We start from the raw sequence: 21,905 nt of genomic DNA on the forward strand, positions 1-21,905 counted from the left end.
CTCTTGTTACCCAGGCTGGAGTGCAATGGCGCGATCTCGGCTCACCGCAACCTCCGTCTCCCGGGTTCAGGCAATTCTCCTGCCTCAGCCTCCCCAGTAGCTGGGATTACAGGCACACGCTACCATGCCCAGCTGATTTTTTGTATTTTTTTTTTAGTAGAGACGGGGTTTCACCATGTTGACCAGGATGGTCTCGATCTCTTGACCTCATGATCCACCCGCCTCGGCCTCCCAAAGTGCTGGGATTACAGGCTTGAGCCACCGCGCCCAGCCAAGATAAATTGTTTGAACTGGGGAGGTGGAGGTTGCAGTGAGCCGAGAACACGCCATTGCACTCCAACCTGGACAACAAGAGTGAAACTATGTCTCAAAAAAAAAAAAAAGTTGTATACTTAAAGTGGTACTTTAACTTCTGCAGCAACAAAAAAATAACAAGGGACAGTAACATTCTTGCCCCCAAAATGTGTGACTTTATATCATCTTAAATAAAAATTTTAAAGCAGAACATTTCCAATATACATTAAAATATATAAATCTGAAAATATTGGTATACCATTTAAAATTACTCCCTGTAGACCAAGAATTTAAGTACCACACTTTGGTTAATGCATTCCAGGCACTCTGGGGGTTTTATATAAGCTGGTGCTTGGATGCTGGCAACCTGGAGAAATGCTGAGGCCAAGTGGAAATTGTGTAGCTAGGATCCTGCTTTGTCACCAGCCTGGGCTGGGGTTATTGAATGCCAGTGCTCTGCTTCAAGGCACATGCCAGAAGCCTGGAGGGCGGGGAGGGAGATGAACTGGGAAAGGGGGCAAAGAAAAAGGGCCAAGGGCAGATTCCCTCACACTCTGGCCCTTCGCCCAAGTCTTGGACTCCTGACCTCACCACAGACAAAATTGATGTAAAACAAGCCAATTGGTGTCCAAGTGGGAAGGGTGCCAGCCATAATTTTTGCTTCCCAAGGAATCAATAATACTCATTCTTATGATTCATGTTCATCCTGTTTTATTCCAAAGCACTTTACCGAAAAGCCCCTTGGCCCAGACAAAATGCTCAGGGCTAGGAGCCAGGACACCTGGACTCCAGATCTGCATGTGGAAGATTAGGAACGTTCTTGGGGGGTCCCAGGTTCTCTCACTGTAATGCCATCTGCAGAGGATTTCAAGTTTTACGTACATCATCTCATTTGACCTTCATCCTTGGTGAGAGAAGCAAAATAAATAGGATTGCTATTCTAACTTTACAGATATGGAAACTGAGATCAGGCAAGGTTAATAAGACACTCAGAGGCCGGGCATGGTGGCTCATGCCTGTAATCCCAGCACTTTGGGAAGCCAAGGCGGGTGGATCACCTGAGGTCAGGAGTTTGAGACCAGCCTGCCCAACATGATGAAATCCATCTCAAAAAAAAATAATAACAACACTCAGATTCACACACTATTAAGAAGAGGTAAAGCTGGGACTTTTGATTCTAAACCTTTTGCTCTTTCCTACTCAAAACAATAAAATCACTGTTACGCCTCACTTTTCCTTTTTTCTACATATTATAATAGGGTGTGTGTGTGTGTCTGTAGAGGCAGGGTCTTGCTATGTTGTCTAAGCTGATCTCAAACTCCTGGGCTCAAGTGATCCTCTCGCCTCGGTCTCCTAAAGTGCTGGGATTACAGGTGTGAGCCTGGCCCACCAAGCCTCACTTTTAGCCCAGTGTGAATCTGCACAAATTGCCCTGTGTGTGTTCCAAGGGCCAATCTGGGTTTGTAAGGGCAGAAACATGTGCAATTCCTTGGTGAGGTGGAGGTGGTCGGTGGCTCTTTGACAAAAAAAAATGCCATATGATGAAAACAAAATTCAGTTCAGGGTCTTCACCAGGCCCTGCAAGTGAGGGGCCTAGAAGCTGAAATTTCATTAGCATCTAGTGGTATATCCGATTCTTCTACATGCCAATGCCCTCAAAAAAAAAAAAAAAAAAAGAAAGAAAGAAAGAAAAGAACAGGACACACCATATCTTGACAGTGTTTCCTTCCTGTTTGTGAAACGTGACAGAAGGGGGATGTGGAAGTCCTGGGAAAGGAATATCATTTCTCCCAGGAGACAAGAGGAATTACAGCAGCAGAGAGGCAGGCCGAGTGAAGAAGGCTGCGTGCCAGGGGAGAGTAGAAAGGGGCTGGGTGACCTAGCTGGCTGAGATGCGGGCAGTAGAGTGTCGGTGTGGGAGACTGGTAGCCTGAGAGCCAGGAGCAATGGCGCTGCCCCAGGAGCTGTGACCCAGGCTGGAGGCTGGGCCTGTTGGAAGCAGGCTTCCTTCAGACGGTCTCTGGCTCCCTGCGTCCTGTCCTGATAACCTTTCCTCTGAGAAGGGGAGGCAAAGACAGACAACCACGGCCATGGCAGTGCAAGGATGGGCGGTGGACCCCGTCCAAGCCTTTCATCACCGGCCTGCAGGATAGTGAACTGGGGGAGGTCTCGGTGGAGGCTGCCCCGCTGCCGCCGGGGCAGCGAGGTCGGGGTGCCGAGCTCCCCTCGCGGCTGCCAGCCGCCGCCGGGGGGCAGCGCCTGCGGCCTGCTTTCCCAGGGCTGGCCGAACCTTTTTGACAAACTGATTGCGTGGCAGGGATTGGCTGGTCCGGGCGTGACGCCGGTAACAACAAAGGTGGAGTTGGAAGAAATTAGATTAAAGGAGAGGAAAAAAATTAAAGGGGGAGCTGGCAGAGGACAGGAGGTAGAGACCGAAGGGGAGATTCGCGAAGCGGTGTCTCTCCCGATTCCGACTACCCCACGCCCCAACCCCAGAAGATTCCTCGCACAAACCCACTGGGATTTTGCTCTTTCCCCCACCCCGGCCCAGTGGCCGATGCCGGGGTAGGAAGGATAGCCGCTGCTTCTTGAAAAATCCCGAAACTCCCACCCTGACACCCCTCACTACGACCCAGGGGGAGAACTTTTTGCTCGGACTCCTCGGATCCTAAACCCAGAGAAGAGGGGAACATTGAGACGCTCGTCCCAAAACCCGGAAGGCCCTCGCAGAGCACGGAGATCGGATAAGGCGGGGTGCTCCCCTGGTTTTCCGATGTGTTGCAAATCTAAGAGCTTCTTTCTCGCTTTTTTTTTCCCTGTAACTCCCCCCCGTCTTTTGCTTCTGGGTTGCAAAAGCAAAGAGCAAAAAAAAAAAAAAAAAAAAAAAAAAAAAAAAAAAAAACGCTCACACACTCAGACACACACCAGTGGCGACAAGGGAGAGAGTTGGAAAGACGCAGGAGAGAAGCAGGAGGCAGCGGGGATGGAGCAATGGGAGCGGGAAGCAGGCAGGTTTTCTCGCAAATCCCCCTCCGGCCTCACGCCGTCTCGCCGGCCCCGGCAGGGGAGCGAGGAGCCGGGCGAACAGATGGAGGAGTGGAGCTCGCTCTAGGCAGCTGGGCTTGGCCGGAGAATGGAGGAGCCACCAAGCGACCGGCTGATTGGAAGAGAAACGCAGAGCGATGGAGGCGGGGGTAGGAGGACGATTTCTCTGCGGGGACTGGCGGCGGCGTACACGCCCGGGTCGGGCGCTGCAGAGCTTGGCTGGCTTTCAACCCGCGCTCGCCGGCTCCAGCTCCGCGCGCCCCCCCACCCCTAGCCCTCGCGGCGGCTCCGCAGGTGAGTGGGAGCTGGGGGCAGAAAGATCCAAAAGTCTCAACACGCCCGCCCTGCAAAAAAGGAAAAAAAAAAAAAAAAAAAAGGAAAAGGAAGAAAGCATTTTTCTTAAAAAAATTTCTGTGCAACCCCTAGAGCAGTGGGAGGGAAGGGGTGAGGCTGAGCAGCCCGGAGGAGGCGGAGGGGCCAGGCGAGGCCGCGGTGGCCCGGGAGGCGGCGGCGCCGAGGCGGCTCTGACGGGCAAGCGCTTGGAGCGGCGCTGCGCTGCGCCGAGGCGGGCGGGCGGGCGGGCGGAGCGGGGCGGGCGGAGCGCGGCGCGTGGGGCTCGCCATTAGCCGTCGCTCCGCTTCGCCATCTCGGGCTTTGTCTGGCGACTTGCTGCCCCGGCGTCGGCTGCAGCAGAGCTGCGGCTCGACTATTCGGCCCGCCGCGCCCCCAGGTGCCCCCGGCCCGCGCTCCCATCCACACGCTCGGTAAGTGAGCCCAGGCACCGCGGATTTCGGGGGAGAGGGGTCGCTACGAGTGGCGGCGGCGCCGATCTCCATGCGCCCGGGCAGGCCTGGGGAGCCATGCCGGGCTGGATTGAACCGGCTCCCAGAGCGGCTCCTCCGCCGAAGCCCGTCGTTCTCTCGCCGTTTCCGGGGTGTAAAGAGCAATGGGGATTTTTTTTTTAAATGCAGAGGTTTTAGTTTTAGTTTTTTTGGTTTTTTTTTAAGTTTTGTATGTGCCGTTCGGCAGTGAGAGGACCGCGAGGTAGGCACTGAAGCCGGGCGCCGCGATCGGCGTGCGTGCGCCCCAAGCCAGTGGCCACGCTCCGGGGGATGAGGGTGGGCGCGGACCGCTCGCTCCGGGAGGCGGGAGAAAGCTGGCCTGGAAGCCCTAGTCTGAGCTGGGAGGACTTGGGGGAGAGCTCCGGAGCAGAGCTGTGGGCGTCCCCCGAGCCTCTCCAGCCGCCGGGGGCCCCTTTGGGCACCCTCTCCGCCGCCGCACCTCGGTCCTCCCTCCAGTGCCGGCGGAGCATGTTAGTTCCCCCGCGGGTCTGGCGAGGTCGCTCTCGGCGCCCGCCCGCCCGCCCGCCCGCCTCGGCTCCGAGCCCCGCCGCCATCCGGGCGGCTGCGTGTCTCCCTGCCCCGGCCCCCCCCCTTCCCCGGCGGCGGCGGCGGCAGCAGCAGCAGCCGCTGCCGCCGCCGCCACCACCACCACCACCACCACCACCACCCCCCTCCCCTCCTTCCTTCCCTCCGCCTCGGCCGCCCGGGTCCCCCCAGCTCCCGCCCCTCCTCCCAGCTGCCCCCCGCGGAGCCCGCCCGGGCAGGCTGTGGGAGGGAGCGGAGCCGGCGAGGCGGGCGGGCTGGCGCTCGCTCCCCGGGGGTCGGTGTGCGCTCTACGGGGAAGGACGCGCTCGCTGCCCCGCTTCTCCCGCCCCCCCTCCCGCTCCTCCTCCTCCCTTCTCCCTCCTCCTCCCCGCTCCGGCGGCTGAGGCTGCGGCGGCGGCGGGGGGTGTGCGAGCTGAGGCCGGGGCCGGCGGCGGGCGGGCTGCCTGCAGGCGGAGGGCGCTGTGCTTTGTGCTTTTCGCCGCGAGGAGCAGCAGGCAGCAGCCACAGCCGCCGCCGCCGCCACAGCAGCAGCAGCCGCCGCCCCAGCGCCGCCGCCTCGCCCGGAGGAGGAGCCGCTGCCGCCGCGGGAGGGAGCTGCGGCTGTGCCCGGCCGAGCGGGGGAGGGCGCCGCTGCTCAGAGCCGGGGAGGGAGCCGCCGGAGCGGGAAGCCCGGAGGCCGCGCTGCGCCGGGTAACCGAGGCGGCTGAGGACGCGCGCTGGGGTCGAGGCCTGACGGCAGGGAGCAAACCGCGGGGTGCGGTGGGCGCCCGGCTGGGACCCGGAGCGACCTCCGAGCAGGGAACCGGGCGCGAGCAGACCAGGGCACTGGGGAGGACGCCGAAAGCCGGGGGAGGGGAGGGCAGGAAGCGAGGCCCGAGCCGAGCCCCGGCCGCTGGCGGAGGAGCCCGCGCTTCTCGGAGCCGGCAGGCGCAGTTCTCCCCGGCCGCCGGAGGGGGCGGCGGGGCCGGTGAGCGCTGCGCCCCCGCCTCCCGGCCGCCGTCCTCCCGCCCTCTGCTTGGCTCGGCTCCCCGGAGGCCAGGGCGGGGGCGCCGGCGGGGCTGGGCCGCAGGCTCGGGGGAGGAGGCGGCGGTTCCCGCCGCGATCGCGCCTCTGCGCCGGGCTCCTCCGTGCGAGTCGGGGTGGCTGGGCGGCGGCGGCGCCTCTGGCCGGGGTAGGTGGCTCGGGGCGGGGGGCAGGCTAGGCCGCTTCTCTCCAGCTGCTCGCCCGCCTGGGCGGGCGGGGAAGGCGATGAGAGCCCGGGAGGGGGGAGCGGTGGGAATCCGGATCCGGTCCCCGGGGGCGGTGCGGCCGCTGCGCTCCGGGGCTGGCGGCGGCTGCGCTGCGTCCGGGTCCCCGCCGGGTTGCGGAGGCGGGGGGAACCGGCCGGGGGGAGGCGGGAGGAGGAGACTGGGGCGCGTGCCCGCGTCCGTGGCCGCGCGCGCCCTTTACCCGCCCTTCCTCCTCCCCCGCCCTCCAGCCTGGGGCCTCCCCGGGGCGGGCGCGCAGAGGAGGAGGAGTTTTTTTTTTTTTTTGGCCGGGGTTGGGGAAGGAGGGCGGAGGGCGGGCGCTTGCTGCACGCGGGAGCTGGGAGCAGGCTCTCGCGTGGGCAGAGAAGGGCGCGCGCCGCGGAGCTGGGCTGCAAGGGTTGGGGGATGGGTCAGGAAGCAGAGGAGGGGCTCACTCCCACTCCCACAGACCCTTTAAGTCCAGTAAGGTCATGGTTGGGACTCTGAGAGTGTGGACCTGTCCCCCTCCACTCTGGGCGGGGAGGGATAGAAAATCATTCATCTCTCAGCCTGCCTGAGTGGGAACTGGTATGTCTTCCAAAGGGTGAGGTGGTTTTGACCCCGGGTTGCCCGGCCAGCACGACCAAGGAGGTGGCTGGACAGCTGGAGGATGAACGGAGAAGCCGACTGCCCCACAGACCTGGAAATGGCCGCCCCCAAAGGCCAAGGTAGGGGCATTCACCCCCAGCCCTCTGAAAATTAAATCCTCTTTTTCTCATGGCTGCGGGGCTCGCTCCCTTCTTAAGGGCTTCTCCATACTCTGAACTGGGCAAGAAAGTGCCTTAAGTATTTATGAATCAAGCATCTCCCACACTTGAGGTGTGGTTGAATCCAAATTATTTGGTCTGGAATGGCTCACCTCTCCTGTCCCTCGCCCCCTGTGTTTGAGGAGGCATGCCTTCTAGGGTTCCCATTTAGCCTGAAGTGTGTCCCGGCCCAATGTCCTGGAATGGGAGGAAGAATGAGTGTAGAGGAAGGGGTTGGAGAAGTCGTCTCAGGCTTTTTATTAAGACGATGAGGCTTTTATAGAGGTAGGTGGAGAAAAGTGGTGTTTTATGGCCCCAAGTCATGGGCTGTGTGTACTCACCTAGACCTCTGTCTCATTCAGCAGTGACCAAGTCTGTATGGGGGTGGAGGGTAAGATGAAGCTGGGCAGCTGACCATGCTTGTGGGACATTGAGGGGAGAGGGGATTATTGGTCCATGTGACCTGCTCTGCAGAAACCCTGGCCCAGGTTAGGAGATGCAAATGAAAATGGAGAGGAGCCCTTTTGATTTCTGGCCTCGGGTGGCTATTCTCCCAGCCCATCCACAGAAACCTAGAGCTCTCTCTGGATCTGCATTTCCATAGCTGAAAATAGCTAGTCCAGACCTGGTCTTGCTTCCCTGGGGAGTTGGGCTGACAAGACAGCTTGTTATTCTGGGGGTTCTCCTTGGAGCAGGGCCCTGAGAGCTTTTGTGCACCTGCCTACCTTACCTCAGAGCTGCTCTGTGTGCTGCTTCTGTTTCTGTTCCTTTTTTCTTGTTTGCCAGAAATTCTTCCTTGATCTACACTGAGGGGCCAGGGGCTGGAGGGTCTCTAACACTGGTTTCCATCTGTACAGGAAAGACATCTGCATGGGTTTTCCTTACTGCCCACACCCCATTCTCAGTCCTTGCACATTTAAGGTATCCTAAACTCAGAACTTGAACTTAACCACACATTTAGATATATTGCCTCCCTGCTTCCCTCCTTCTCCGACAAGCTACCTGTTTCCCACAAAGCCCTGAATCTCTATACCTTCATTTCCACTCCTCTTCCCTTACAATAAATAGCTGCTGGTAGCAGCCTGGCACGGGAGAAATGATAATAGCTTTGAAGCAAGCCAGACTTGTGTTCGAGCCTTGCTTTTTTTTTTTTTTTTTAACGGAGTTTCATTCTTGTTGCCCACGCTGGAGTGCAATGGCACCATCTCCACTCACTGCAACCTACATCTCCCGGGTTCAAGCGATTCTCCTGCCTCAGACTCAAGAGTAGCTGGGATTACAGGCGCGTGCCACCACACCTGGCTAATTTTTGGGATTTTAGTAGAGACGGGGTTTTTCTAGGTATGGCATGCTCTGGACTGGAGTCCCTGCCCTGATCCAATATGGCCACAGTTCCCTTAGAGCTGAGTTATGTTTCATCTCTGCCTTCAGATGGGAAGCAACCAGGGGCTGGGATTTCCTAGGGGAAAAGGGTTGAGCACTCAATAACTGGGTAACAGAATAGGGGGATAGCATGAACCAGGCACGATGGCCTCTGTTACCTTTCACCAGACCGCTGGTCCCAGGAAGACATGCTGACTTTGCTGGAATGCATGAAGAACAATCTTCCATCCAATGACAGCTCCAAGTTCAAAACCACTGAATCACATATGGACTGGGAAAAAGTAGCATTTAAGGACTTTTCTGGAGACATGTGCAAGCTCAAATGGGTGGAGATTTCTAACGAGGTAACTGATCCCCTTCCTGACACACATGTATACACATCTCCACGTACACCCACCTCAGCTGTGGTGGGTGGAAGTGAAACAGCTGGCTGTAAACAGGAAGGAAAGAGACCAGGAGAGGTGTTCGTGTGGTCGCCTGTTAGCTCTCTACCTGCCCTTGTGCACTTTGGGAGGTGGTGTGGTTGACAGCACTGGCTTAGAGTTACGCCACTTTCTCTCGGTCTTGAGCCGAACAGCCTGAGCTGTGCTGAGATTGAAGGAGGTGCTGGCATGGATAGCCAGGTAGAGGTCATGTAGTCCCCTTGTTGCTGGCCTTTGGTGTGCACTGACTGCCTGGGCCTCTGCAGTAGGCATGGGCCAGTGCTGCCGGCTTCATTGGCTGTTGGCCTCTGCTCTTTGGTAAATTTAGTCTAGTGAAGAGTAGAAGAGACCCATTGCAAGATGGGGGTACCCGTGGTAAGATAGGGATATGCTACTGTACTGTGTGGCATTTTCCTTTTCTCAACTTCCTCTCCTTTCTTCCCCTCTTCCTCCAGGTGAGGAAGTTCCGTACATTGACAGAATTGATCCTTGATGCTCAGGAACATGTGAAAAATCCTTACAAAGGCAAAAAACTCAAGGTGAGTTACTAGGAAGAGGTGCATGAGGGGTAGGGGAGGAAAGGTACAAAGAACAGATGGTATATGACCTCCATTGTGTCCTTGTCCCTCCTTCCAGAAACACCCAGACTTCCCAAAGAAGCCCCTGACCCCTTATTTCCGCTTCTTCATGGAGAAGCGGGCCAAGTATGCGAAACTCCACCCTGAGATGAGCAACCTGGACCTAACCAAGATTCTGTCCAAGAAATACAAGGAGCTTCCGGAGAAGAAGAAGGTGGGGGGAGGAGAGCTAAGGTGGGAGGAGGGGAGAGGCTGGGAGCAGCTGGGGTGGTATGGGTCAGTTGGAGGTTGGCCTTGGAGGGACCTCGCATCGGGGACGGGTGAGTCAGCACGGCAGAGTAGGTCCTGGGCAGCCACACCTGATTGCGCCTTCCGCAGCCCACAAATGGTCAGGCACAGGCACCGTCACAGATGTAAACCAGACAGCAGGTGCTCAGGCCAAGCTTTCCCCCTGTAGAAAACCCACAGTGTTTTGTTTCGTAAGGCTCTCCCCCCATCCACCCATCCTCACTGTCAGGCTGCACAGCACTTCTTCCCTCTCTGTGACACTTCCCGTCATGGTCTCATTTGATACTTGCAGTGTCTTCGTAAAGGTAACCCCAGGAAAAGGTTATCGCAGTTTTGTGTGCAGGAAGGTTAAGTGTCCCGAGTGACACAACTGTTGATGCTAGAGCAGGATAGTGTCCCAGAGTCCCAGCCAGTGCTCTTACTGCCACATCCACCTGTGAAGTATACCTCCTCTCCACACGCACATGTTCACTCAAGGACACACGTTGTCCCTCCTGGCCTCATGCTGTTCCTTGCAGAGGTCGGGCACTGTCTCAGACCATCAAAGCATTAACCCTGGGCAGGGGGTTGTCCAAGCCTCCCAGGCAGGGCTAGAAGCAGTCACACACAGAGCTCAGGAGGTCCCTCCTAGAGATACGCAGCAAAACGCCAGAGGAGCCTGCAGATAGGACACGAGAAAGATGGGATGGGGAAAGAGGACCCAAGGAGGAGACGCTGGACGAGGAGACAGCCAGGGATAGATGGGGAATGGGAGCGGGAAAGACAAGAAGCACATCTGCTTGGCAAGGAAACAAAGTCATACGCAGCCAGTTCCCAAAAGGTGACGCTGGCCGCCACCACGCTGTGAGTAGCCCTCTTTCCTGGTTGGCATACCCTGGCTGCGGACTCACATGTACTTGGTGCTGTACCCAAAAAAGAAGCCAGCTGTCTGCAACCACTGCCCAAGCGGAGCAGGGGTATGGAGGGCTGGAACTGTTGTTGGCCCCTTTGATGAGGATGTTGGACAGTTGACTGCACACACCCAAACACTCTCATGGGATGGGAGGGAGAGGCCAAGAGTCTGAGAGCCAGGGAAGGCCAGAAGAAACTGGGAGAGTGGACAAGGTGCTGGCCTGGGGGACACAAGACTTGGGCCTGTTCTCCTGGCTCTGAACTTGCTGTGTAAGGGGACTTTGGTAAGTCACTCCACTTCTCTGGCCTGGTCTTTATGTGAGGTGAGCCAGGTCTGTGTGGTGCCCTCCAGCTCTGAAACTATTTTGTCTGAGGAGGACTGAGCTTGGGGAAGAGGAAGCTGAGCTCTGCTTCTGGTTTTCTGTGAGAACTGAGGGAAAGCAGTGCTGCCTCTCTATGCCTGGTGCTTCTCTAAGAGGCAGGGGTTGGGCTCAATTGCCATGAGCGCCTGGCACCTTCCAGTGCCACTCTTGTGAGCCTGTGAAGACAAAAGAAGAGATGGACATTGTGTGGGAGCCAAAAGAGGAGGTAGATATGGAAGAGAAAGAGACAGATTACAAGAGGGAGGCCGTGGAGAGGTGGGGAAGGATGCAGGGAGGGAGGGAGGTGGGGGTGGAAGGCGGGGTGAGGCTGAAAAGGGGGTGATGAAGGGAAGCCAAGTGGTAGGAGAGAATGAGTGGGCTGAGGGAGGGAGGGCTGGAGAAGCCAGACAGCTGGAGAAAGGGAGGAAGGTGATGGTGTCAGAACTGGACGGGAAGGTGCAGGGCAGCTGGCCGTGGCTTGTATTGTAAGAACTCTGGGTTTCCCTCCACACAGTAGTCTCCCCTCATACCTTGGAAACAGGACTCAGCCCAGCCCTGGTCCTATGTAGAGGCCACCTCCAGGGGTACAGGTTAATGTCAGCTGCCACAGACAATGAGAAGAGAGAGTGACGGGGGCGGGGCCTGCACCTGACTCCACTGATGATTCTGTGGTGGTGGAGAAACGGGTTGGGGAGCGCAAGCACTGCCACTGCGCACTGCATGACTGTGGGTAATGCCACAGCCCCCTTCTGTGACTCTCCCTTGCAAGGAGAGAATAGGATGTAGGATTCAATATCTGGGTGACCCCTGCAGCTCCCACCATCTGTGGTAGAAGCCAGCAGGTCTGTTCTGTGATGAGTCCCGCAGGAGAGGTGGGCAGGGCGCCAGCCTCCACCTCTGCACCACAGCGTAGGAGGCCGCAGAGAGCCCACGAGGAGGGGTCTGGGTGGCTTTCATAGCTCAGGGTGAGATACCCTTGGGTCCTGGGTGACCCCGTCCCCTCCTCCCCCCAGATGAAATATATTCAGGACTTCCAGAGGGAGAAACAGGAGTTCGAGCGAAACCTGGCCCGATTCAGGTAAGGCAGTGAGCCCAGAGGAGGGCCACGGGGCACTGGGTGCAGCTGAATAGGCTAACCCTGGCCGGAGCCTGGAGTTTGCCATCTCTGAGGCATGGAAGAAGGATGGGTCACATGTGAGCCCTAGTGTGTCAGGCTCACAGGCAGAGACAGGCAGGCAGCCACCGTCCCACTGAGCCCCAGCTGAAAGGCCAAGGAGGCTTGGTGGGTGGGGCAGCTAGCTTGGGTCTGCCCTGGCAGCGTCCCCTGCTGATCCTTGCTCCCCATGTCCTGGCTAGGGAGGATCACCCTGACCTAATCCAGAATGCCAAGAAATCGGACATCCCAGAGAAGCCCAAAACCCCCCAGCAGCTGTGGTACACCCACGAGAAGAAAGTGTATCTCAAAGTGCGGCCAGATGTGAGTGTCCGGCCAAGGGTTGGGGGTGGAGGATGCACGGTGGTGGCCAGGGGGGAGCCGCGCTAGGTCGGCTGGGCATGGTGCAGGGGAGCAGGAGAGGAGGCCCCTCCCCAAGGGTGGGCTGCATGGACAGGGCCTGGGCCAGCTGGCGTGCGAGCGTGTGCGTGCGTGTGTGTGTGTGTGAGCCAGTCCCCTTGCACCCAGGCGGGATCCCCGCCTCTCCACCTTCCCCTCCTGGCCTGTGGGGGACACTGATGTGACCTCCCATGGCCTGAGGGGGCGGGGGCCTCTGTGCCCCCTTCCCCCCTCCCCCGCCCCCACTCCTGGCTGCTTGTGCGTGTCTGACGGCTTTTGGTTTGCAGGCCACTACGAAGGAGGTGAAGGACTCCCTGGGGAAGCAGTGGTCTCAGCTCTCGGACAAAAAGAGGCTGAAATGGATTCATAAGGCCCTGGAGCAGCGGAAGGAGTACGAGGTTAGGCTTCCGCTGCGCTCCTCCCCGTCCGGCTCTTCACGAGCCTCTGCCCTCCGACTCCGTGGCCACCGCACTCTGCGGAAGGTGTCACTCCCCATTCCTCTGTTGAGGGAGGGGCCTTCTGGGCCCCTCACCTCTGCCCCTACCTTCCCCACCCCCCAGCCCCATGAGATCTCAGGCTAGGGCAGGGCAGGGCACCACGTCTCGTGTGACACTGCTGACGCACAGCCACCCCCAGCTTTGCTCCCTGCCTGCCCTCCCCAGCGGCTCTCCCCCTGCCCCTGCCCCAGCTAACTCCACACCACGTTGCCCTCCGTCCCCCCACCTGGCTCTGCAGGAGATCATGAGAGACTATATCCAGAAGCACCCCGAGCTGAACATCAGTGAGGAGGGTATCACCAAGTCCACCCTCACCAAGGCTGAACGCCAGCTCAAGGACAAGTTTGATGGGCGACCCACCAAGCCACCTCCGTGAGCGCTGCCCTGGGGTGGGTGGGCGAGTGGGCAGCTAGGGAGTGGGGCCGGACTCTGGGCGAGGAGGCCTGCTGCCCTGCTCGCTCACAGGCTGCCCCTCTGTCCCCACCGCTCTGATAGGAACAGCTACTCGCTGTACTGCGCAGAGCTCATGGCCAACATGAAGGACGTGCCCAGCACAGAGCGCATGGTGCTGTGCAGCCAGCAGTGGAAGCTGCTGTCCCAGAAGGAGAAGGATGCCTATCACAAGAAGTGTGACCAGGTGAGCTGTGGCAGGGGCCGTCCTGCCTTGGGGTTTTGAAGCATGAGGTCTGACCCCAGCTTGGGCCAGTCAGTTCTTGGTGGCATATACCTCAGATACCTGCTTCCAGTTCGGTGTTGGGCTGGGCTGGGCTGGGCTTAGAGCTGAGCCGGTCCAGGCAGGGAGTCCAGCCCACACCCAGGCTCTGGAGGCCCACTGAAGGTCACTGTCCTCCGAGTACTGCAGGGTCTCTGGTGACGCTGTCTCCAGACTGATCCTGACTCCACTCACTTTCCCAGAAAAAGAAAGATTACGAGGTGGAGCTGCTCCGTTTCCTCGAGGTGAGTGTTCCTCCGGTAGGGCACTGGGCAGAGAGGACTGGGGCTTGGCAGGCAGAGCCCTCGTGAGCCCATGGGGATAGGGCACCGTGCAGTCCTATAGGGCATGGTGCCAGCCGTGCAGCCCCATGCTCTTCTCTCCTGCCCAGAGCCTGCCTGAGGAGGAGCAGCAGCGGGTCCTGGGGGAGGAGAAGATGCTGAACATCAACAAGAAGCCAGCCACCAGCCCCGCCTCCAAGAAGCCAGCCCAGGAAGGGGGCAAGGTGGGCAGGGGGCGCGGCCACGCAGGCCAGGGTGGGTAAGACTGGGCTCGCTGGCAGCACCCACAGACCCTGACCCTCTTCACCTGGACAGGGCGGCTCCGAGAAGCCCAAGCGGCCCGTTTCGGCCATGTTCATCTTCTCCGAGGAGAAGCGGCGGCAGCTGCAGGAGGAGCGGCCTGAGCTCTCGGAGAGCGAACTGACCCGCCTGCTGGCCCGAATGTGGAACGACCTGTCTGAGAAGAAGAAGGTCAGGCTGCCTGGCGGAGAGCCGCTGCCCTCAGGGGGGCTGCCAGGGCCCCTCTTCCCCTCGGCGGTCCGCGCCACCTGGCCGTCTGGGCCTCGCGATGCCTGGGCTGGGACGTGGGGCCGGCGCCCAGCAGCCGGAAGGCGGGAAGCTGTCAGCTGAGCGCCGCGGGCCAGGTGGGGGCGAGCTCTGGGTGGGAGACATCTGCACCAGCCCAGGGCTCGGCCCGCTCCGCGGGTGCGCCTAGGCTGCTGCGCGGGGAGCGCGCGCCCCCTAGGGGTGGACGGAAGGCTGACGTCCCGGCCATCCCCGCAGGCCAAGTACAAGGCCCGGGAGGCGGCACTCAAGGCACAGTCGGAGAGGAAGCCTGGTGGGGAGCGTGAGGAACGGAGCAAGCTGCCTGAGTCCCCCAAGAGAGCCGAAGAGATCTGGCAACAGAGCGTCATTGGCGACTACCTGGCCCGCTTCAAGGTGACAGGGGTGGGACAGGGTAGTACTTCAGCCTCCAGCCCCAGGTGACCCCACTGCTGATACCCTTATCATTCCCCAGAATGACCGGGTGAAGGCCTTGAAAGCCATGGAAATGACCTGGAATAACATGGAGAAGAAGGAGAAACTGATGTGGATTAAGAAGGCAGCCGAAGACCAAAAGCGATACGAGGTAGTAATGGGGCTGGGGCCACCCCATTCATTGAAAGCTTGGGAGCTCCCCTTTGGGTGGGCAACTCTGAGCCAGAAGGCCCAGCCTTGGTCTGTTACCCTCAGCAAGGCTCAGCTTCCTTCTGTGAACCCCTGTCTCTTAGTAAGGTGGGGGTGACAATGCTAGCCTCCAGGTTGATTCAGGGGACATGAGCACAGTTGTAAACTGTGGTGCCTGCCGCAGACCTGAGTTGTTAGGAAGCTGCTCACTAGCTGTGCCTGTTTCTTCTCCTCCCCGGCACAGAAAAGACAGAGGCCGGGCATGGTGGCGTGCACCTGTAATCCCAGCTACCTGGGAGGTTGAGGCAGGAGAGTCACTTGAACCCGGGAGGCGGAGGTTGCGGTGAGCCAAGATCACGCCGCTGCACTCCAGCCTGGGCAACAGAGCGAGACTCCATCCCAAAAAAAAAAAAAAAAAAAGCCTGGCGCGGTGGCTCAAGCCTGTAATCCCAGCACTTTGGGAGGCCGAGGCGGGTGGATCACAAGATCAAGAGATCGAGACCATCCTGGTCAATGTGGTGAAACCCCGTCTCTACTAAAACTACAAAAAATTAGCTGGGCATGGTGGCGCGTGTCTGTAGTCCCAGCTACTCAGGAGGCTGAGGCAGGAGAATTGCCTGAACCCAGGAGGCGGAGGTTGCGGTGAGCTGAGATTGCGCCATTGCACTCCAGCCTGGGTGACAAGAGTGAAAATCCGTCTCAAAAAAAAGAAAAAGAAAAGAAAAAACAGCCAGCCAAGGTGCTGATGGCATGGGGCAGAAGGCAGCAGTATTTTGGGGCTGGGACTGGGGTTGAGTGTGACCTTTCTCCCTCCAGAGAGAGCTGAGTGAGATGCGGGCACCTCCAGCTGCTACAAATTCTTCCAAGAAAATGAAATTCCAGGGAGAACCCAAGAAGCCTCCCATGTGAGCCTGGGGGTTGGAGCCTGCCCTCTGGGTGAGGGAGAGTCAGGGCTGGAGGGCTGCTTTGTTGGGGTCCTGACCGTCCTTGTATCACCCCCACCTCCCAGGAACGGTTACCAGAAGTTTTCCCAGGAGCTGCTGTCCAATGGGGAGCTGAACCACCTGCCACTGAAGGAACGCATGGTAGAGATCGGCAGCCGCTGGCAGCGTATTTCACAGAGCCAGAAGGAGCACTACAAAAAGCTAGCCGAGGAGCAGCAAAAGCAGTACAAGGTGCACCTGGACCTCTGGGTCAAGGTAAGAGGGCAAGGGACCCTTGGAAGGAAGAGGCGGCATCGTGCTGGCTGGTCTCATGATTTCATTCTGTGCCCTCGCAGTCCTGCAGGATAACCATTACTATTACCCTTTTATCTTCTGAGACAGAGTCTCACTCTTTCACCTAGGCTGGAGTGCAGTGGTGTGATCTCGGCTCACTGGAATCTCCACCTCCCAGGTTCAAGCAATTCTCCTTCCTCAGCTTCCTGAGTAGCTGGGGCTACAGGCGCATACCACCACACCCGGCTAATTTTTGTATTTTTAGTAGAGACAGGTTTTCACTATGTTGGCCAGGCTGGTCTCAAACTCCTGATCCGCCCACCTTGGCCTCCCAAAGCACTAGGATTACAGGCTCAAGCCACTGCACCCGGCCACCATCACCCTTTTAAAAATAAGGAAACCAAGGTTCAGAGAGATTAAGTAACTTGCCCAAGGTCACACAGTAAGTAGAAGAATCCAAATCAGACTGCCTCCCCCATCCGGTACCACAGGGCTCTCCACAGGCCTTTATGCTTCCCCTCTGTGCTTTGGTTGAGTAGTCAGATCTGTAAAGTGGAGGGAATCACCTGTGTCCTTCCCACTCACCAGGACAGGTTAGCCAAGAACCCAGGAAGATTGTGGGGATTTGCTGTTTCAGGAGTTTGGCGAGCTCCACTGCCTCATTGGTAGCTCAAGGGTTTGGTGTTGGGGTGTGGTTGATGATGCCAAGCTGACTTATCACAGGGGCACTTCTTTGAAGTGAGGAAGACTCTGATGGGAATGTCCTTTTGCGTAGAGTGATGGGGAGAATGTTTAGAGAAGGACTCGGCATCAAAAGCAGAAATATTAGAGCTTGGACCAGTGCAGTGGCTCATGCGTGTAATCCCAGCACTTTGGGAGGCTGAGGGGCGAAGGATCACTTGAGGCCAGGAGTTGAAGACCATCCTAGGCAACATAGCGAGACCCCTGCCTGTACAAAAAATTTAAAGTTCTCCTGGTGTGGTGGTACATGCCTGTAGTCCCAGCTACTCTGGAGGCTGAGTTGAAAGGATCACTTGAGCCTGGGAAGGTCAAGGCTGCAGTGAGCTGAGATTGTGCCACTGCACTCCAGCCTGGGTGACAGAGCAAGACCCTGTTTTAAAAAAAAAAAAAAAAATGGAGCTGTGTTCTCAGTGCCTGGGGGGCTTTCTGCAGAGACCCAAAGTCTAGGGAGCCTGGGAGGGTGAGATGGGGTGATGATATGTAAATGCTCAGCCCACTGTCCAGCCCTGGGCCAGGATGCTCAGTCAGCAGTAGCTGGCTGTGTTCCAACCCTTGCCACCTCTATCTCCCCCAGAGCCTGTCCCCCCAGGACCGTGCAGCATATAAAGAGTACATCTCCAATGTGAGTCTGGGAGCAGAGCAGCAGTGGGGTAGGGGTGGGGGGTATTCAGGGGTGTCTGGAACTCATGGCTGCCACCTGCATGTCCCCATCCTGCAGAAACGTAAGAGTATGACCAAGCTGCGAGGCCCAAACCCCAAATCCAGCCGGACTACTCTACAGTCCAAATCAGTAAGGAACCCCCCCAGATATGAGGGCGTGGGGGGTGGGGGGGGCTGCCTGAAGTGGCTGGGCAGAGACCAGAGAACACTGATGTGCCTCTGTCCATCCAAGGAGTCCGAGGAGGATGATGAAGAGGATGAGGATGATGAGGATGAGGATGAAGAAGAGGAAGATGATGATAATGGGGACTCCTCTGAAGATGGTGGCGACTCCTCCGAGTCCAGCAGCGAAGACGAGAGCGAGGATGGGGACGAGGTACATAGCATGGGGCAGATGGGGCACGGTGGGAGGGGAGGGGAGTCCTGCCAGGAGGGCCACCTGGCGACCCTGTGCATCCTTTCTCATCCCCCAGAATGAGGAGGATGACGAGGACGAAGATGACGACGAGGATGATGACGAGGATGAAGACAATGAGTCCGAGGGCAGCAGCTCCAGCTCCTCCTCCTCAGGAGACTCCTCAGACTCTGACTCCAACTGAGGCTCAGCCCCACCCCAGGGCAGCCAGGGAGAGCCCCGGAGCTCCCCTCCCCAACTGACCACCTTTGTTTCTCCCCCATGTACTGTCCCCTGCCCCCTGGCCTCCCCCACTTTCTTTCTTTCTTTTTAAAAAAAAAAAATACGGTGGGGGTAGGGGGCTGGAGGAGCCCAGGCCGGGACTCTGCAGCCTCAGAGACATCAGCCCTCGGGGGTCCTCCTCCAGGGACAGCAACCATCAGACTAAGCCAGCACTGGCCTGGCCCAGCCCACCCCACCCACTTCTGCACTTGCGGTTCCGGCATGGACAATGGACCGGAGAGTGGGGGTGGGGGGTCCCAAAGAGTTTGATGAGGCCCTCCACACCTGCAGCCCAACCCAAGGTGGGGTGGAAGCTTGAGGAGGACCCATTCCTTCCCAGAGGGGCCTGCCGCCTGGACCTCTGCATTGGAACTGGAGGCAGGGAACGTGGGGAGAGGACGGCTGGTGCCTTTGAGAAAACAGGCGCTGCCCTGGTGGCCCTCTCCCCTGCCCCCACAGGAAGGAGCTGCCTGGACCCGCTCATGGGGGAGGGGGCAGAAGTGTTTTTTATATATGTGTATATATTTTTTTTTAAGCTCTGAGCTGTCAACGAGACGTTTCCTACCGATCTCGGCTGCCGTCTCTGTTGTCATTTCTGGGAGAGGGAGGGTTTAGGGGGTAGGTTTGGAACTTTTTTAAAATGGTCTTGATGTGTATGTGTGTGGGGGAGAGAGAGAGAGAGTGTGTGTGTGTGTGTGTGTGTGTGTGTTCCTGTACATAGCATGGGTGCAGCTGTGGATGTGCGAGAGAGTGTATGTTTGTGTGTATAAGGGGGTCTGTCCTAGAGCCCACCTCCGTTTGTTGTGAATCTGGAAAAAGGGTCAGTGAGGGCCGGGAGATGTTGACCCTGGTGAGAGCAGGCTGAGGCTGCCCTGTTCACATACTCTGTTTTGCCCAGTCTCTGATTCCATTAGGGGGAGTGTGCTCAGATGCTTCCCAGACCAGGCGCCCTCTGCCAGGGTCACACGCATCCGAGTTGCTGGTATCCATTGTCCAGCAGGAAGGCGGAAAGGTGGGCAAGATGGTGTGAAGCTTAAAGCTTGTATTTGGTCATCTGAGGGGCCAAGCCTGGCCACCCTAGGCTCAGAACCTGGGCATCAAGAAATGTGCTGGGAGCTCTTAACTTACACATCCCTCCAGCCTTCCTCAAATCCTCCCACCACCCCCTATTTCCTTTCATTTCTCAGGTCTGCTCCCTCCTCCCCCAACCCCACAGCTGGGCAAGAAGTGTGCAAAAGCTGCTTCTGCAGCTATCTCTAACCCTTCCCAGCCATATCCCAGATTTTTTGGTACCTTGATTCCTTGACTCTTAATAAGCCAAGCCACCATATCTCTGTAGATCTAATTTTTTTGATTGACTATATTGCGGGGGGGGGTTCTTTTTTTTATGATCATGTCAATGACCTATTAAATTGGGGCTTGGTGCTTTTCCACCGTCCCCTCTAAATGAAAGCCAAGGAATGGGGGAAGAATGGGAACTTTGCCGAGGAGGTGGGGCAGGAACGGCGAAGGAAAGGAGAGGCGGGTGGGTCCCTCTCCCAAAGGCAGGCAGACAATCTCTGCTTTGCCTTGGACCTTGGTGCTGGGGGTGGGGAGGCCTGGGGGGGACACTCCCCACTCCCATTCCCCTTTATCCTAATCCTGGAATTAAGTACAGGGGTTTATAGGTTCTATTTCTTCCCAAGAGCCCTGCAAAGAACCCCAGTTTCTTATTTAGATGCTCCTACACTGTTGTGTTTCAGTGGAATGTATTTTCATTTAAAAACAACTTTGGGGCACTTTTTCTTTCCTGTTTTAAAAATTGAAAAATTCTTACAGTACAAACAGGGCTGTCAGGGTGGGGGTGTTGGTGCTGTAAGAGGTCACTCTTGAGTGCATTTTGGCACTGGGATGGGATGGCTGGGGTGGGAAGATCCCCGTCCCCCCCCTCCACTTTTTTTCTAATATTTAAGGAGTGTTTTGTAGGTTTCAACAACAACCACAACTTGAATTTGTATCATGGGAGGTGGGAGGGAATGGCTTAGAAGTGTCTGCCTATGCTTAAGGCCAACTGTGGAAGTTTTGTTTTCCCTTTTTTGTATAATAAAGTAAAAAACAAAGGTTTGACTGCTGTCTGATCACTGGAATCCATGAAGGTGATGTAGTTCACAGGGGTGACCCAACAGGTTTGATAAATAAAAATGCTTGAAGCCAATGTGCCCTTTCTTTCTAGAACTATCTTCCTCTTTCCTAAAGATTCCATAGGCAGCCTACCTACACATTGTTCTGTGCTACTGTTCTTGCCCTTTCCTCAATTCCATTTGTTCACCCTGGCTTGTCAGACCACTAAAGACTCTGAGAAGTTGGAGAACAAATGCATTTTCACCCAGAATACATGGTCTTAGCAAATTGGAGGTCAAGGGTTCGCCCTGGGTACGCAAGCCTTCCTAGTGCAGGGTGTATCGCCTGGTTGAGGTGGCACTTTCCCACTTTGAGTCTTCAGTTCCACCCCGGGTTAAGGGTTAAGGATGACATTCCTAAGAACATCTAGGCCTCTGATGGGAAGTGGGCTGGGCTGGGCTGAGATGACTCACTCTCTGAGATTAAGGAAGACATCCTACCCTATGCAGGCCTTGGCTGGGTTCCTGGAACCTCAAAGGGCTGCAGACCCAGGCCCTGTCCAAGAGCTCTCTCCCAACCCTCACCCCTATTCTCTACTGGTCAAACTTCTAAAAAGCTTGCTGTGCCTCTTGGCCTCCCACTTACCACCATTCCCCAAGGCTCTTCAATAAGGTCACCAACATGTTCATTACATCTGGTGAACACTTGTCTGTCTTTTGCCTTCTTAGTCTACTCTGCTGGTGTCAGCTCTTCCTCATTTCATCCTGGGTGTTCATGTCTCTCCTTCAACTTCCCATTATCACCCATATGCAACCATTCCAAAAGGTGGTGCAGACAGAGACTGCTCTTCCAAGCTGCAGAGCTGTGTAGACACCCATACATCCTCTGGGATATCCTGCAGGGATCTCATACCTCAAGACCCACCATGATTACCAAACACTTAGTCATTCAACCTAGAAACCAGGGTATTAGCCTTGACTCCTCTCTCCCTTTCACCTCCACCCTAGACCTCTCCATTTCACTTCCTAAAGCTGTCTCAAATCTGTCTATCCCTCCCACAGGTTAGCTCCCACAGCTGCCACTCCCATCCTATTTAAGGCCACCATCATTGCTCAACTTCTGCAAAGACCTCCTAAAGCTGGTCTTCCTGCTTGCACTCTCGCCCTCTACAGCCCATTCTTCACATGACAGCCAAAGTTACCTTAAAAATAAAACTGATTCTTTTGTACTGAAGATTTACCCCGTGTCTTACCATGACCCTACGAGGCTCGGCCCCTGCCTTCCTTCTCTCATCTTCTCTTGCCCTATGCTTCCCAAACCCTCACAATGATCCAGCCAAGTGATCTCTTCTGTTCCTCAAACACGCCTACCGCAGGGTCTTGGCACTTGTTCTCTCTGCCCAGAATGGCTATTCATCCAACTCTACACATACTTGATTTTTTTTTTCATCCTTTAGGCCTCAGCTCACATGTCATCTCACAGAGAAGCCTTTCCCAACCACCCGCCCTGGAGAGGCCTCCTCCATCTTCTTGTTTATGTATTTGTTTATTATCTATCTCTCCAAGTAGAAGACACCTTATCTGCTTGTTCATTACAGTAATCTCAGCACCTGAAACTGC

General features: G+C 56.9%; 1 protein-coding gene across 4 annotated transcripts; it reads left to right on the forward strand.

Moving 5' to 3' along the window:
• Positions 1–3,209: 3,209 nt before the first annotated feature.
• Positions 3,210–20,289, forward strand: UBTF (upstream binding transcription factor). Of its 4 annotated transcripts, none has more exons than XM_032279426.1 (21): positions 3,210–3,633; positions 6,557–6,681; positions 8,311–8,486; positions 9,020–9,103; positions 9,201–9,356; positions 11,697–11,761; positions 12,040–12,160; positions 12,523–12,633; positions 12,971–13,104; positions 13,228–13,369; positions 13,648–13,689; positions 13,836–13,949; positions 14,041–14,196; positions 14,509–14,664; positions 14,744–14,854; positions 15,709–15,797; positions 15,902–16,091; positions 17,425–17,472; positions 17,569–17,640; positions 17,743–17,886; positions 17,984–18,822. In XM_032279426.1, exons 2-21 carry the CDS (start codon positions 6,624–6,626, stop codon positions 18,107–18,109), a joined length of 2,295 nt encoding a protein of 764 aa, XP_032135317.1. In that variant the 5' UTR covers positions 3,210–3,633; positions 6,557–6,623; the 3' UTR covers positions 18,110–18,822. The 4 variants fall into 4 exon arrangements, with proteins under 4 accessions (XP_032135317.1, XP_032135318.1, XP_032135316.1 ...); XM_032279425.1 differs by lacking the exon at positions 3,210–3,633 and adding an exon at positions 5,196–5,417; XM_032279427.1 differs by lacking the exons at positions 3,210–3,633; positions 12,523–12,633 and adding an exon at positions 3,961–4,103 and having other exon boundaries at positions 17,984–20,289.
• Positions 20,290–21,905: the final 1,616 nt, after the last annotated feature.

The sequence above is a fragment of the Sapajus apella genome, unplaced genomic scaffold (assembly GCF_009761245.1).
Source record: "Sapajus apella isolate SASKATOON/1434 unplaced genomic scaffold, GSC_monkey_1.0 scaffold12, whole genome shotgun sequence".
NCBI classification, from domain to species: domain Eukaryota; kingdom Metazoa; phylum Chordata; class Mammalia; order Primates; family Cebidae; genus Sapajus; species Sapajus apella.